At 45.7% G+C, this 16,640-nt stretch overlaps 1 protein-coding gene across 1 annotated transcript in view; it reads right to left on the bottom strand.

Annotated features, from left to right (window-relative positions):
* The window catches only part of LOC135547664 (aryl hydrocarbon receptor-like), an 86,152-nt gene that overhangs the window by 11,711 nt on the left and 57,801 nt on the right, over nt 1–16,640 (bottom strand). The window contains exons 3-4 of the mRNA XM_064976854.1: nt 5,972–6,072; nt 3,801–3,890 (exon numbers count right to left, since the gene is read on the bottom strand). Of these exons, the coding sequence (XP_064832926.1) occupies nt 3,801–3,890; nt 5,972–6,072 (191 nt within the window). The remainder of the gene's footprint in view (nt 1–3,800; nt 3,891–5,971; nt 6,073–16,640) is intronic.

Here is a 16,640-nt window from a genome sequence, read left to right as displayed (position 1 = left end):
AAACAGCAAAGGACCTTGTGAAGATGTTGGAGGAAACAGGTACAAAAGTATCAATATCCATAGTAAAACGAGTCCTATGTCAACATAACCTGAAAGGCCACTCAGCAAGGAAGAAGCCACTACTCCAAAACCGCAAGGAAAAAGCCAGACTATGGTTTGCAACTGCACATGGGGACAAAGATCATACTTTTTGGAGAAATATCCTCTGTTCTGATGAAACAAAAACACAAAAAAATAACTGTTTGGCCATAATGACCATTGTTTTGTTTGGAGGAAAAAAGGGGAGGCTTGCAAACCGAAGAACACTCAACCGTGAAGCACGGGAGTGGCAGCATCATGTTCTGGGGGTGCGTTGCTGCAGGAGTGACTGTTGCACTTCACAAAATAGATGTCTTCATGAGGAAGGAAACTTGTGGATATATTGAAGCAACATTTCAAGACATCAGTCAGGAAGTTAAAGCTTGGTTGCAAATGGGTCTTCCAAATGGACAATGACCTCAAGCATACTTCCAAAGTTGTGGCAAAACGGCTTAAGGACAACAAAGTCAAAGTATTGGAGTGGCCATCACAAAGCCGACCTTAATCCTATAGAAAATTTGTGGGCAGAACTGAGAAAGCGTGTGCGAGCAAGGAGGCCTACACACCTGACTCAGTTACACCAGCTCTGTCAGGAGGAATGGGCCACAATTCACCCAACTTATTGTGGGAAGCTTGTGGAAGGCTGCCCGAAACATTTGACCCAATTTAAAGGCAATGCTACCAAATACTAATTGAGTATATGTAAACTTCTGACCCACTGGTAATGTGATAAAATAAATAAAAGCTGAAATAGATAATTATCTCTACTATTATTCTGACATTTCACATTCTCAAAATAAAGTGGTGATCCTAACTGACCCAAGACAGGGAATGTTTAATGGGATTAAATGTCAGGAATTGTGAAAAACTGATATTAAATGTTTTTGGCGAAGGTGTAGGTAAACTTCCGATTTCAACTGTATATACACCTGTTCTGAATGGCCTCAGAGTCTTCAACACCACAAAGCAAGGGGGCACCATCAAGCAAGTGGCACTATGAAGACCAAGGACCTCTCCAAACAGGTCAGGGACAAAGTTGTGGAGAACAGATCAGGGTTGGGTTATAAAAAAATATCAGAAACTTTGAACATCCGAGAGAGCGCCATTAAATCCATTATTAAAATATTGAAAGAATATGGCACCACAACAAACCTGCCAAGAGAGGGCTGCCCACCAAACTCATGGACCAGGCAAGGAGGGCATTAATCAGAGAGGCAACAAAGAGACCAAAGATAACCCTGAAGGCGCTTGCAAAGCTCCACAGCAGAGATTGGAGTATCTGTCCATAGGACCACTTTAAGCTGTACACTCCACAGAGCTGGGCTTTATGGAAGAGTGGCCAGAACAAAGCCATTGCTTAAATAAAAAAATGAGCAAACACGCTTGGTGTTTGCCAAAAGGCATGTGGGAGACTCCCCAAACATATGGAAGAATGTACTCTGGTCAGATGAGTCAAAAATTGAGCTTTTGGCCATCAAGAAAACGCTATGTCTGGCGCGAACCCAACACCTCCCATCACCTCGAGAACATCATCCCCACAGTGAAGCCAATCCAAAATGAAATCTAAAATCGGCTTCCTATATCGCAACAAAGCATCCTTCACTCATGCTGCCAAACATACCCTCGTAAAACTGACCATCCTACCGATCTTCGACTTTGGTGATGTCATCTATAAAATAGCCTCCAACACTCCACTCAACAAACTGGATGCAGTCTATCACAGTGCCATCCGTTTTAACACCAAAGCCCCATACACTACCCACCATTGCGACCTGTACGCTCTCGTTGGCTGGCCCTCGCTTCATACTCGTCGCCAAACCCACTGGCTACAGGTTATCTACAAGTCTCTGCTAGGTAAAGTCCCGCTTTATCTAAGCTCACTCGTCACCATAGCAGCACCCACTTGTAGCACGCGTTCCAGCAGGTATATCTCACTGGTCACCCCCAAAGCCAATTCCTCCTTTGGTCGTCTTTCCTATACTGGAACAAATTGCAAAAATCTCTGAAGCTGGAGACTCACATCTCCCTCACTAGCTTTAAGCACCAGCTGTCAGAGCAGTTTACAGATCACTGCACCTGTACATAGCCCATCTGTAAACAGCCCATCTACCTACCTCATCCCCATACTGGTATTTATTTATTTATTTTGCTCTTTTGCACCCCAGTATCTCTACCTGCACATTCATCTTCTGTCGATCTACCATTCCAGTGTTTTTAATTGCTATATTGCCTATTTATTTCCTTAACTTACTTCAATTACACTCATGGCCTTTTTGTTTTCTTTTATTTCCTTAACTTAGTCCTCTGTGTTGTTGTATGTGTCAAATTGCTTGGTTAAATAAAGGTGAAATAAATAATACATAAAAAAGCATGGTGGTCGCAGCATCATGGTGCTGGCAGCATCATGCTGTGGGGATATTTTTCATCGGCAGGGAAACAGGGAAACTGGTAAGAATTGAAGTAATGATGGATGGCGCTAAATACGGGGATATTCTTGAGAGAAACATGTTTCAGTCTTCCAGAGATTTGAGACGGGAACGGAGGTTCACCTTCCAGCAGGACAATGACCCTAAGCATACTGCTACAGCAACACTCGAGTGCTTTAAGGGAAAACATTTAAATGTCTTGAAATGATCTAGTCAAATCCCAGACCTCAATCCAATTCAGAATCTGTGGTATGACTTAAAGATTGCTGTACATCAGCAGAACCCATCCAACCTGAAGGAGCTGTAGCAGTTTTGCCTTGAAGAATGGGCAAAAATCACAGTGGCTAAATGTGCCAAGCTTATAGAGACATACCCCAAGAGACTTGCAGCTGAAATTGCTGAAAAAGGTGGCTCTACAAAGTATTGACTTTGAGGTGGGGTGAATGATTATGCACGCTCAAGTTCTGTTTCTTTGTCTTATTTCTTGTTTGTTTCACCAAAAAACACGTTTTGCATCTTCAAAGTGGTCGGCATGTTGTGTAAATCAAATTATACAAAACCCCCAAAAATCTATTTTAATTCCAGGGTACAAGGGTACAAAATAGGAAAAAATGCCAAGGGGTGAATACTTTTGCCAACCACTGTATGTTACAGATGTTATGTGATGTTGTGTTATGTTACATATGTGATGTTGTTACAGTTGTGTTATAGATGTGATGTGATGTCCCATGTGGCTCAGTTGGTAGAGCATGGTGTTGGAGTTGGTAGAGCAGTTGGTGTTATAGAGCAGAGTTGTGATGTGATGTCCCATGTGGCTCAGTTGGTAGAGCATGGTGTTGGAGTTGGTAGAGCATGGTGTTGGTAGAGCATGGTGTTGGAGTTGGTAGAGCATGGTGTTGGAGTTGGTAGAGCATGGTGTTGGAGTTGGTAGAGCATGGTGTTGGAGTTGGTAGAGCATGGTGTTGGAGTTGGTAGAGCATGGTGTTGGTAGAGCATGGTGTTGGTAGAGCATGGTGTTGGAGTTGGTAGAGCATGGTGTTGGAGTTGGTAGAGCATGGTGTTGGAGTTGGTAGAGCATGGTGTTGGTAGAGCATGGTGTTGGAGTTGGTAGAGCATGGTGTTGGAGTTGGTAGAGCATGGTGTTGGAGTTGGTAGAGCATGGTTGTGGGTTCAATTCCCACAACCCTGGTGTATGCACTCACTACTATAAATCGCTCTGGATAAGTGTCTGCTACATGACTAAAATGTCAAATGTAAACGTAGTTACAGTTATGTTACAGATGATATTGTAGTTACCTGATGGAAGCCCAGGTAGTCTTGGATAGTAGGAGAGGAATAGAACACATGTCCCTCAGCTGTGACCACCAGCACAAAGCCATTCAGTGCCTGCAAGACCAGATACAGTGATAATACAGTAATGCACACTCTCACTATATAACATTTCATTTCACTGCTCCAGACGAGCTTCAAAAACAAAACGCATGAATGACAGGGTTGCATTAAAGATTACATTTTGTTCATCTGGGGGTATTATCATCTGGCAACCTGTTTACTACGGGGGTATTATAATCTGGCAACCTGATTACTATGGGGGTATTATAATCTGGCAACCTGTTTACTATGGGGGTATTATAATCTGGCAACCTGTTTACTATGGGGGTATTATAATCTGGCAACCTGATTACTATGGGGGTATTATAATCTGGCAACCTGTTTACTATGGGGGTATTATAATCTGGCAACCTGATTACTATGGGGGTATTATAATCTGGCAACCTGATTACTATGGGGGTATTATAATCTGGCAACCTGTTTACTATGGGGGTATTATAATCTGGCAACCTGTTTACTATGGGGGTATTATAATCTGGCAACCTGTTTACTACATGGGTATTATAATCCGGCAACCTGTTTACTACATGCCTATTATAATCTGGCAACCTGTTTACTACATGGGTATTATAATCTGGCAACCTGTTTACTACAAGCGTATTATAATCTGGCAACCTGTTTACTATGGGGGTATTATAATCTGGCAACCTGTTTACTATGGGGGTATTATAATCTGGCAACTGTTTACTATGGGGGTATTATAATCTGGCAACCTGATTACTATGGGGGTATTATAATCTGGCAACCTGTTTACCATGGGGGTATTATAATCTGGCAACTGTTTACTATGGGTGTCACGCCTGCCTCAGCTCCCCGGCACATGAGGGCACCAGGATACCCAGCATTGTGCCCTCCTGCCATCATCATTACACACACTTGCCTTCTCCCCGTCACGCACATCAGTGATTATTGGACTCAATCACCTCTGTCATTACCTCCCCTATATCTGTCTGGTTCCCCGCTCTGTTCCCTGCTTCTGCATTGATTGTCATATGTCATTGTTTACCCGTGTGCTGACACTGTTCCTCATTAAAATGTTCAACTTCTCGTACCTGCTTCTCAACTCCGGCGTTGGTCCTTACAATGGGGATATTACAATCTGGCAACCTGTTAACTATGGGGGTATTACAATCTGGCAACCTGTTAACTATGGGGGTATTACAATCTGGCAACCTGTTTACTATAGGGGTATTACAATCTGGCAACCTGTTTACTATAGGGGTATTACAATCTGGCAACCTGTTTACTATGGGGGTATTACAATCTGGCAACCTGTTTACTATAGGGGTATTACAATCTGGCAACCTGTTTACTATGGGGGTATTACAATCTGGCAACCTGTTTACTATAGGGGTATTACAATCTGGCAACCTGTTTACTATGGGGGTATTACAATCTGGCAACCTGTTTACTATGGGGGTATTACAATCTGGCAACCTGTTTACTATGGGGGTATTACAATCTGGCAACCTGTTTACTATGGGGGTATTACAATCTGGCAACCTGTTTACTATAGGGGTATTACAATCTGGCAACCTGTTTACTATGAGGGTATTACAATCTGGCAACCTGTTAACTGTCTATCACAGTTCCCTCTGCATTGACTGATGATCATACCAGCCTCCATTTTGAGAGAGGAATCCCAAACCTGCCAGTCATCGCTTGGTGTGAAAATGTACCTGACATCTGAGAATGAGAAAACAGCGTGCTAGAGCACTGGGGGAGCGTTCGCTTTGTTAAGCGTAGTAAACCATGACCAGGCCTTGGCATGAAGTACCAGGACAACCTATTTCACCTGTCAAAACTTCCTGCTAAATGGATGGTCCTGGATTATAACTCAATCCACCTGGATTAACAAACGCATGAAAATGTCTGTGTCTTTACCTACTCGTCTGCCAGGCAGTAGTCTCTCATGACTTTTAACATTCAAAACTGGCCAGCGCCCACAGAAGATTTGGTTATGGGTGCTGAAATGTCTGTCAGTCAATCAAGACATTTAGACACTATGGGGCCATCCCAAACTGTCTGTCTGTCTGTCTGTCTGTCTGTCTGTACTGTACTGTGCCATGTTGTACCTGGAGAAGTAGGTCCCCCTCGGAGAAGGTTGGGGCGTTCATCCCATTCATGTTCAGGCCATCCCCCCCAGGAAACAGGACACTGCTTTTCTTCATGGTTGCTGCAGACAGAGAGGGAGAACAACAAGCTCACATCAGCACCCTATCCTGAAAGCAATGCACACAGGAATCTGGGGTTTCTGGGGTCTGGATATTTGGAACTTTCATCTGCCCTCAGCCAACTCTTCTGTGTTTATGTTCCCATCTAGTGGCCTAGCCAGTCACCAGACCTGAACCCAATAGAATGTCTTTGGAGGGAGCTGAAAGTCCGTATTGCTCAGCGACAGCTCCGAAACCTGAGGGATCTGGAGAAGGTCTGTATGGAGGAGTGGGCCAAAATCCCTGCTGCAGTGTGTGAAAACCTGGTCAAGAACTACAGGAAACGTATGATCTCTGTACTAAATATTAACCTCTTGATGCTATGGGGGCGCTATTTCATTTTTGGATGAAAAACGTTCCCGTTTTAAACAAGATATTTTGTCACAAAAAGATGCTCGACTATGCATATAATTGATAGCTTTCGAAAGAAAACACTCTGACGTGTCCAGAACTACCAAGATATTTTCTGTGCGTGCCCTAGAACGTGAGCTTCAGGCAAAACCAAGATGAGACGGCATCCAGGAAATGAGCAGGATTTTTGAGGCTCTGTTTTCCATTGTCTCCTTATATGGCTGTGAATGCGAGAGGAGTGAGTCAACCCTTTCTGTCGTTTCCCCAAGGTGTCTGCAGCATTGTGACGTATTTGTAGGCAGATCATTGGAAGATTGACCATAAGAGACCACATTTACCAGGTGTCCGCCCGGTGTCCTGCGCCGAAATTGGTGCGCAAAAGTCAGCTGCCAGTATTTTTCCATGGGATTCAGAGAGGAAAGCAAGCTTCCACGAACGATATATCAATGAAGAGATATGTGAAAAAACACCTTGAGGATTGATTCCAAACAACGTTTGCCATGTTTCGGTCGATATTATGTAGTTAATTCGGAAAAAGTTTGACGTTGTAGGTGACTGAATTTTCGGTTCGTTTCGGTAGCCAGATGCAATGTAGAAAACGGAACGATTTCTCCTACACACAGACGCTTTCAGGAAAAACTGCGCATTTGGTATGTAACTGAGAGTCTCCTCATTGAAAACATCAGAAGCTCTTCAAAGGTAAATGATTTTATTTATTTGGTTATCTGTTTTTTGTGAAAATGTTGCGTGCTAAATGCTACTCAAAATGCTATGCTAGCTTTGCAAACTCTTACACAAATTAGTCAATTTCTATGGTTCAAAAGCATATTTTGAAAATCTGAGATGACAGTGTTGTTAAGAAAAGGCTAAGCTTGAGAGCAGACGCATTATTTTAATTTTATTTGCGATTTTCAGAAATCGTTAACGTTGCGTTATGCTAATGAGCCTGAGGCTTTAGTCACGATCCCGGATCCGGGATGGGGAGTTCCAAGAGGTTTAAGTTCTGCTTTTCTGATGTGTTAAATACTTATGTCATGCAATAAAATGCAAATTAATTACTTAAAAATCATACAATGTGATTTTCTGAATTTTTGTTTTAGATTCCGTCTCTCACAGTTGAAGTGTACCTATAATAAAAATTACAGACCTCTACATGCTTTGTAAGTAGGAAAACCTGCAAAATTGGCAGTGTATCAAATACTTGTTCTCCCCACTGTAGGTAGCACACAGGAGAACATTTTTCTGTTTAGATAATTTCCTTTTGAATTTCAAGATAAATGTAAAATGTTCCTGTTTTGATTAATTTAATAGAGTGAGTTAGGTCTGCTCTATAGGAAATTAGCATACCGCTGAGTCCCTTCCTTGTTTCACACCTGGTCGTTTTTGTGGATGGGACTACCAGCTCTTTGCAACCTAGAGGGCAACCGGTGGGTCCGTCTCTTCTATACCATGTCTCTTGTAGGATGACAATGTCTGTATTTCTGATTTATTTGATGAAGTCCAGGTTCCTGCTCTTCAGGCCAAAGGCAGATGACCTCAGGCTTTGGATATTCCAGGATGAGATAGTGAAGGCATTGTGTTCCATAAAGTGTCCAATATTGTTGGTTGGGTGGTTTGGCCTCATGCAGAGCCTGCTGAGCATCTGGTATATTCCATTAGCTTGGGCTAGTGTAAGAGTAGGGCCTGTTTGTCCGCTCACGGCCTGGGAGTATGTAACTTTTGAGGCACTCTTTGCGGGAGTAGGGGACATGGGTGGGCAGGAGGGGCATAGGACTGATCTGAGGAGGCCTAAATGGGGTGTGGGCATGGTTGACTTGGGGGGGGGGGGGGTTGATTGGTTGGATGCCAGAAGCTAGCCAGAAGCTAACCAGTTTACTGGCTAACGTTAGTATTCAGCTAACCAAGGTTTGTGGTCATCAGCTATCCTTTAGCTCGAAAAGCTTTCGCTAGTTTTGTACAACGCGACTCAGACCAGAACATAACGGACCTATTTTTCTCTCCATATGTCCGGATTTCAACCCCAAGCTCTGGACATTTACACATGGATCTTGCAGCTAGCTAGCGGCTATCCATGTGACTATTGGCTTACGTCGATCCCGGAGCAAACATAAATTATTCAGGAGCTATCCAGCTGAAGAGTTCCATCAGCCACTCCTGGGCAACAATCACCTATCCGGACCCGTTTTACTGCCGACGCGGAGCCCCACCTGGCCTTCACAACTGGACTACCGACGTTATCTGCCTGAGGGAGTTATCCAACTGGCCCCTCTGTCGCGACGTTACCTGAACGCCCATCTGCGGCCCGCTAATCCTTAGCTGTCTTATCGGCTGCTATCTGAATAGGTCTATCGGACAATTTTTTCTTGGGTCAGTATAACTATATCTATTTTGCCAATTGGATTGATCCCCTCTACCACACGGAACCCCACTAATCTACCGACGGAAACGCACGAGGGGCTAAAAACAGACCTCCATCCTATGCTAGCGTGCTACCGATGGCCCGGCTAGCTGTCTGAATCGCCGTTACCCCAACACACCTCACTACTCACTGGACCCTTATGATCACTCGACTAAGCATGACTCTCCTTAATGTCAATATGCCTTGTCCATTGCTGTTCTGGTTAGTGTTTTTGGCTTATTTCACTGTCCAACCTTTCAGTTCCACCACCCACACATGCGATGACATCACCTGGTTTCAATGATGTTTCTAGAGACAATATCTCTATCATCATCACGCAATACCTAGGTTTACCTCCACTGTATTCACATCCTACCATACCTTTGTCTGCACATTATACCTTGAAGCCATTTTATCGCCCCCAGAAACCTCCTTTTACTCTCTGTTCCGGACGTTCTAGACGACCAATACTCATAGATTTTAGCCGTACCCTTATCCTACTCCTCTTCTGTTCCTCTGGTGATGTAGAGGTGAATCCAGGCCCTACAGTGCCTCGCTCCACTCCTATTCCCCAGGCGCTCTCTTTTGATGACTTCTGTAACCGTATTAGCCTTGGTTTCATGCATGTTAACATTAGAAGCCTCCTCCCTAAGTTTGTTTTATTCACTGCTTTAGCACACTCTGCCAACCCGGATGTTCTAGCAGTGTCTGAATCCTGGCTTAGGAAGACCACCAAAAATTCTGAAATCTCCATCCCTTACTACAACATTTTCAGACGAGATAGAACGGCCAAAGGGGGTGGTGTTACAATCTTGCAAAGATAGCCTGCAGAGTTCTGCCCTACAGAGGTTTGTACCCAAACAATTTGAACTTCTACTCTTAAAAATCCACCTCTCTAAAAACAAGTCTCTCACCGTTGCCGCCTGCTATAGACCACCCTCTGCCCCCAGCTGTGCTTTGGACACCATATGTGAACTAATTGCCCCCATCTATCTTCAGAGCTCGTGCTGCTAGGCGACCTAAACTGGAACATGCTTAACACCCCAGCCATCCTACAATCTAAGCTTGATGCCCTCAATCTCACACAAATGATCAATGACCCTACCAGGTACCACCCCAAATCCGTAAACACGGCCACCCTCATAGATATCATCCCAACCAACTTGCCCTCTAAATACACCTCTGCTGTTTTCAACCAAGATCTCAGCGATCACTGCCTCATCTTCGGTCAAACGACCTCCACTCATCACTGTCAAACGCTCCCTGAAATACTTCAGCGAGCAGGCCTTTCTAATCGACCTTGCCGGGGTATCCTGGAAGGATATTGATCTCATCCCGTCAGTAGAGGATGCCTGGTTATTTTTTTTATTTTTTTTTAATGTCTTCCTCATCATCTTAAATAAGCATGCCCCATTCAAGAAATTTAGAACCAGGAACAGATATAGCCCTTGGTTCTCTCCAGACCTGACTGCCCTTAACCAACACAAAAACATCCTATGGCGTTCTGCATTAGCATTGAACTGCCCCTGTGATATGCAACTTTTCAGGGAAGCTAGAAACCAATATACACAGGCAGTTTGAAAAGCCAAGGCTAGCATTTTCATGCAGAAATGTGTTTCTTGCAACACAAAGTTCGGGGGCACTGCAAAGTCCATGGATAATAAGAACACCACCTCCCAGCTGCACACTGCACTAAGGATAGGAAACACTTTCACCACCAATAAATCCACTATAATTGAGAATTTCAATAAGCATTTGTCTACGGCTGGCCATGCTTTCCACCTGGCTACCCCTACCCGGTCAACAGCACTGCACCCCCCACAGCAACTCGCCCAAGCCTTCCCAATTTCTCCTTCTCCCAAATCCAGTCAGCTGAAATCTGGACCCCTACAAATCAGCTGGGCTAGACAATCTGGACCCTCTCTTTCTAAAATTATCTGCCGAAATTGTTGCAACCCCTATTACTAGCCTGTTGAACCTCTCTTTCGTGTCGTCTGAAATTCCAAAAGATTGGAAAGCACTCTTGACCCAAACTGCTACAGACCTACAGTATATCTATCCTACCCTGCCTCTAAGGTCTTCGAAAGCCAAGGCAACAAACAGATTACCGACCATTTTGAATCCCACCATACCTTCTCTGCTATGCAATCTAGTTTCAGAGCTGGTCATTCATTGACCTGGCCAAGGCTTTCGACTCTGTCAATCACCACATCCTAATCGGCAGACTCGATAGCCTTGGTTTCTAAAATGATTGCCTTGCTTGGTGTCGTGGCAGAATCAGAATTCTTTAGGTAACATTTATAAATAAGATGTTTTATTAATTTTCATAAGTCTGCGTATGTGGTAAAAAAGTTACTTGGGCCCAGAGAGGGGAGAGGTCGGGTTAGTTGCATCTGTGATTGTGTCTGTAACTAGTCCTAAACCATGTGAAGGGATGGTGAGATTAATGGGGAACCAGTTAGGTGGCTCCACAATGTCTGTGTGCCAGTCACGTCTCTCTGTGATCTTGTCCAGGAGGGGGTGTATTTGATATATGCCATTGGATGAGGTAATGTTTTTGGTCCTAAGTGGTACAAAGAACGAGATAGGAACTTAGTTTAGGAGACCAAACTGAACGATAATTTATAGCCAATGATGTCTGGCTATGTGTGTTTTTGCTATAAAGGATCTCAGTTGCCAATATGTAAGCACTCTCAGAGAATTCATTTATAGACACTGAATTGATCTGAGAGTCACAGGGCTATGGTGAAGCTCATATAATTAAAGATGGACTTTATGATAACTCTGACTTGTGTGTGGTTTGCTCTCTCATGATTTGGTAATACAGGACATTTCCACGACACTGGTTCACCAACTACTGCTCTGATAGAGTTCAGTGTGTCAAATCGGAGGGCCTGTTGTCCGGGCCTCTGGCAGTCTCTATGGGGGTGCCACAGGGTTCAATTCTTGGACCGACTCTCTTCTCTGTATACATCAATGATGTCGCTCTTGCTGCTGGTGAGTCTCTGATCCACCTCTACGCAGACGACACCATTCTGTATACTTCTGGCCCTTCTCTGGACACTGTGTTAACAACCCTCCAGACAAGCTTCAATGCCATACAACTCTCATTCTGTGGCCTCCAATTGCTCTTAAATACAAGTAAAACTAAATGCATGCTCTTCAACCGATCGCTGCCTGCACCTGCCCGCCCATCCAAAATCACTACTCTGGACGGTTCTGACTTTGAATATGTGGACGACTACAAATACCTAGGTGTCTGATTAGACTGTAAACTCTCCTTCCAGACTCACATCAAACATCTCCAATCCAAAGTTAAATCTAGAATTGGCTTCCTATTTTGCAACAAAGCATCCTTCACTCATGCTGCCAAACATACCCTTGTAAAACTGACCATCCTACGGATCCTCGACTTTGGCGATGTCATTTACAAAATAGCCTCCAATACCCTACTCAATACATTTTATGCAGTCTATCACAGTGCCATCTGTTTTGTCACCAAAGCCCCATATACTACCCACCACTGCGACCTGTAAGCTCTCGTTGGCTGGCCGTTGCTTCATACTCATCGCCAAACCCACTGGCTCCAGGTCATCTACAAGACCCTGCGAGGTAAAGTCCCCCCTTAGCTCGCTGGTCACCATAGCAGCACCTACCTGTAGCACGCGCTCCAGCAGGTATATCTCTCTGGTCACCCCCAAAACCAATTCTTCCTTTGGCCGCCTCTCGTTCCAGTTCTCTGCTGCCAATGACTGGAACGAACTACAAAAATCTCTGACACTGGAAACACTTATCTCCCTCACTAGGTTTAAGCACCAGCTGTCAGAGCAGCTCACAGATTACTGAACCTGTACATAGCCCATCTATAATTTAGCCCAAACAACTACCTCTCCCCCTACTGTATTTATTTATTTTGCTCCTTTGTACCCCATTATATCTATCTCTACTTTGCACATTCTTCCACTGCAAATCTACCATTCCAGTGTTTTACTTGCTATATTGTATTTACTTCGCCACCATGGCCTTTTTTTTGCCTTTACCTCACTTATCTCACCTCATTTGCTCACATTGTAAATATACTTATTTTTCTACTGTATTATTGACTGTATGTTTGTTTTACTCCATGTGTAACTGTTGTTGTATGTGTCGAACTGCTTTGCTTTATCTTGGCCAGGTCGCAATTGTAAATTCAGAGGGGGTGAGATCCCCTGGGCTTGGTGTTCTTCATTTGTCTGTACCAGCTGTGATTTTGAGGCTATGGTCAGGGGTGGACTGTTCTGCTATGGTGTCAAGACTTTTGTCGGGAGCTGAGATGGACTGTTCTGCTGGCTTCTCTGTGGGGGTGGCCACCTCTCTAGTAGGTTGTTCTCTGTCACAAGCCATCCCTCACACCCTCTCCTCCAGCAGTCTGATCCTCTCCTCTAGTGCTCGGTTCTTCTCTTGCTCCTGCTCTTTCTCCTGTTGAAGTTGTCTCACTACAGTCCAGCGTGCAGATGTCTCTCTCCACCTCCAGCTCTCCAGATCTAGTTAAGGGGGTGTTGTTGTGCTGGACTGTTGTCTGGATCTGTGCTGACTGAAGTGTAATCACCTGCTGTTCCAGCTCCACCTGCCTTACCTCCAGCTGGGTGAATTTATCCTTCATTTCAATGAGGGAGTAGTACTCTGTGCGGTGAGGTTGACTTTCCACTTGGGTTGCTCGTCTGTGGGGTTCTATAATGAAGAGGTCTTGTCTGACCCGCTCAGGATTGGGGTATCGTTCTCAAGGGAGAGCTTCTCCTGCTGAGCTAGTTCTTTGATTAGGTGAAAGTCCACCTGAAACTGTTTGGGGTTACCAATACTGTTCCAGACATATGGAGATTTATATTTCTGACTCAGAGTCCTCATTGTTCAATATCCTGAGTTTCCACCCCTCGTTAACACCCCCCTCTTAACAGAGGGGTAGTGTGTTAATATAGCACTGTGCTATGCCAGGAGATGGTTAGTGTGGAAGATTAAGTTGCTTATGTTCCCAATTTTTTAACAGTCAGCAAAAAGTATCTCTTGATTTTCCATAATGAGCTCCATTTTGTACTCTTTTCTTGCCTTATCATTTTTTATATACCGAGGGTACTGTATTTTAATGACCTCTGATCAGCTTCAAAGGCTTCTGCATTTGGTTTGGAGTAGCCGGTTTGATTCTCCTGTCGTTGTTGGGCTAAAGGGATCTGACTCCTCTCATCTGACACGTCAGTGCTAGTTGAAGCTGTATCTCCTTGTCCTAGCAGGCTTGCTAGTCCATCTCCTTGTCCTAGCTGGCTTGGTAGTCCATCTCAGCATTCAGTCCCCATAAAGTAAAATATATCATTGTAATGTATTTTTTCTTCTTGGCTATTGAATATAAAATCTAGCTTCAGACTAAACATTACTCACTTAGTTCCTGGTTGGATGGTGTTTTCAGTTTGTTTGTCAGAGCATTTGCTGTATAGCTTGGGCCTTTCAGGTAATTCAGTAATGGGACCCTGCCAAAAAATCTAAGTTTATCTAACTCCAAATCTATATTTTTCCAAGAACATGCTGAAAGATGCAGGAGCTCATCTGCTCATGACCTCTCTCTCTCTCCCTCTCACTGGCCCAACTCCTCCTCTCTCACTCTCACTGTCCAAACTCCTCCTCCCTCACTCTCACTGGCCCAACTCCTCCTCCCTCCCTCTCACTGGCCCAACTCCTCCTCCCTCCCTCTCACTGGCCCAACTCCCTCTCTACCTCTCACTGGCTCAACTCCCTCTCTACCTCTCACTGGCCCAACTCCCTCTCTACCTCTCACTGGCCCAACTCCCTCTCTACCTCTCACTGGCCCAACTCCCTCTCTACCTCTCACTGGCCCAACTCCTCCTCCCTCCCTCTCACTGGCCCAACTCCCTCTCTACCTCTCACTGGCCCAACTCCCTCTCTACCTCTCACTGGCCCAACTCCCTCTCTACCTCTCACTGTCCCAACTCCTCCTCCCTCCCTCTCACTGGCCCAACTGCCCCTCTCTACCTCTCACTGGCCCAACTCCCTCTCTACCTCTCACTGTCCCAACTCCTCCTCCCTCACTCTCACTGGCCCAACTGCCCCTCTCTACCTCTCACTGGCCCAACTCCCTCTCTACCTCTCACTGGCCCAACTCCTCCTCCCTCACTCTCACTGGCCCAACTCCTCCTCCCTCCCTCTCACTGGCTCAACTCCCCTCCCTCTCACTGGCCCAACTCCTCCTCCCTCCCTCTCACTGGCCCAACTCCCTCTCTACCTCTCACTGGCCCAACTCCCTCTCTACCTCTCACTGGCCCAACTCCTCCTCTCTCCCTCTCACTGGCCCAACTCCTCCTCTCTCCCTCTCACTGGCCCAACTCCTCCTCTCCCCCTCACTGGCCCAACTCCTCCTTTCCCCCTCACTGGCCCAACTCCTCCTCTCCTCCTCTCCCCCTCACTGGCCCAACTCCTCCTCTCCCCTTCACTGGCCCAACTCCTCCTCTCCCCCTCACTGGCCCAACTCCTCCTCTCTACTCTGCTCAACTATTCTACTGGTTTCCTTCCCCCTGTCATACCTGCTTCACTCATCTGCCAATCATCTCTCTCTCTCTCATGGCCTGTTCTGTCCTTCTCTTTTTGTCATTCTCTACTCTGTCATTACTCATTGAGCCACCACACACCCCTATCTATGTCCTGTCCTCTACTGGACCTGCAGTGTATTTCTTCATGTCATCCCTACCCAATCCCTGTCCCCGTCGGATCCCTGTGCCTATCCCATTCCTATCCCTGTCCCAATCCCATCCCTGTCCCCGTCTGATCCCATCCTTGTCCCATCTGTCCTTGTGCCTCATCCCATCCCTGTGCCATCCCCGTCCCATCCTTGTCCCATCAATCCCACCCCATCCCTGTGCCAGTCCCCGTCCCATCCTTGTCCCATCAATGTCCTTGTCCTCACCCCATCCCTGTGCCAGTCCCCGTCCCATCCTTGTCCCATCAATGTCCTTGTCCTCACCCCATCCCTGTGCCAGTCCCCGTCCCATCCTTGTCCCATCAATGTCCTTTTCCTCACCCCATCCCTGTGCCAGTCCCCGTCCCATCCTTGTCCCATCAATGTCCTTGTCCTCACCCCATCCCTGTGCCAGTCCCCGTCCCATCCTTGTCCCCCCCCATCCCTGTGCCAGTCCCCATCCCTGCCCCATCCCTGTGCCAGTCCCTGTTCCCATCCCATCCCTGTCCCCATCCCATTCCTGTACCCATCCCCATCTTATCCCAGTCCCATCAATGTCCCCGTCCCATTCCTGTTCCCATCCCTGTGCCAGTCCCTGTACCCATCCCATCCCTGTCCCACCCCTGTGCCAGTCCCATCTCTGTGCCAGTCCCTGTCCCATCCCATCCCTGTCCCATCCCTGTGCCAGTCCCCATCCCATCCCTGTGCCAGTCCCATCCCTGTCCCATCCTCGTCCCTGTACCACAGCCAAACATTAGGAGACGCAGAGTGAACAACTGGCATGTGTAAGATTACGAGAGATGGTTCTGCTCTCACTCAATGGGTTTGAAGCCTTGCCACTGACTAAATCTACTTTTTCTGCTCTCCTCTAATTTACAATATTGGCTGCCAGTTCGTACCAAAAACATGGGCTATTTATGTTCAGTCTTTAACTCCTTGTTAAAAATACCTTGATCAAAAGGTTGAACAAGTCAACTTGCCAGGTTTTCACTGAAAAACAGATGGACACCAGCTTTAAGGAGAATGCCTCTCTTTACAATATTAATTAGGTATATTTTGTAACA

Source organism: Oncorhynchus masou, chromosome 10 (genome assembly GCF_036934945.1).
Source record: "Oncorhynchus masou masou isolate Uvic2021 chromosome 10, UVic_Omas_1.1, whole genome shotgun sequence".
Lineage (NCBI taxonomy): Eukaryota > Metazoa > Chordata > Actinopteri > Salmoniformes > Salmonidae > Oncorhynchus > Oncorhynchus masou.
This window is presented reverse-complemented; position numbering and strand designations above follow the sequence as displayed.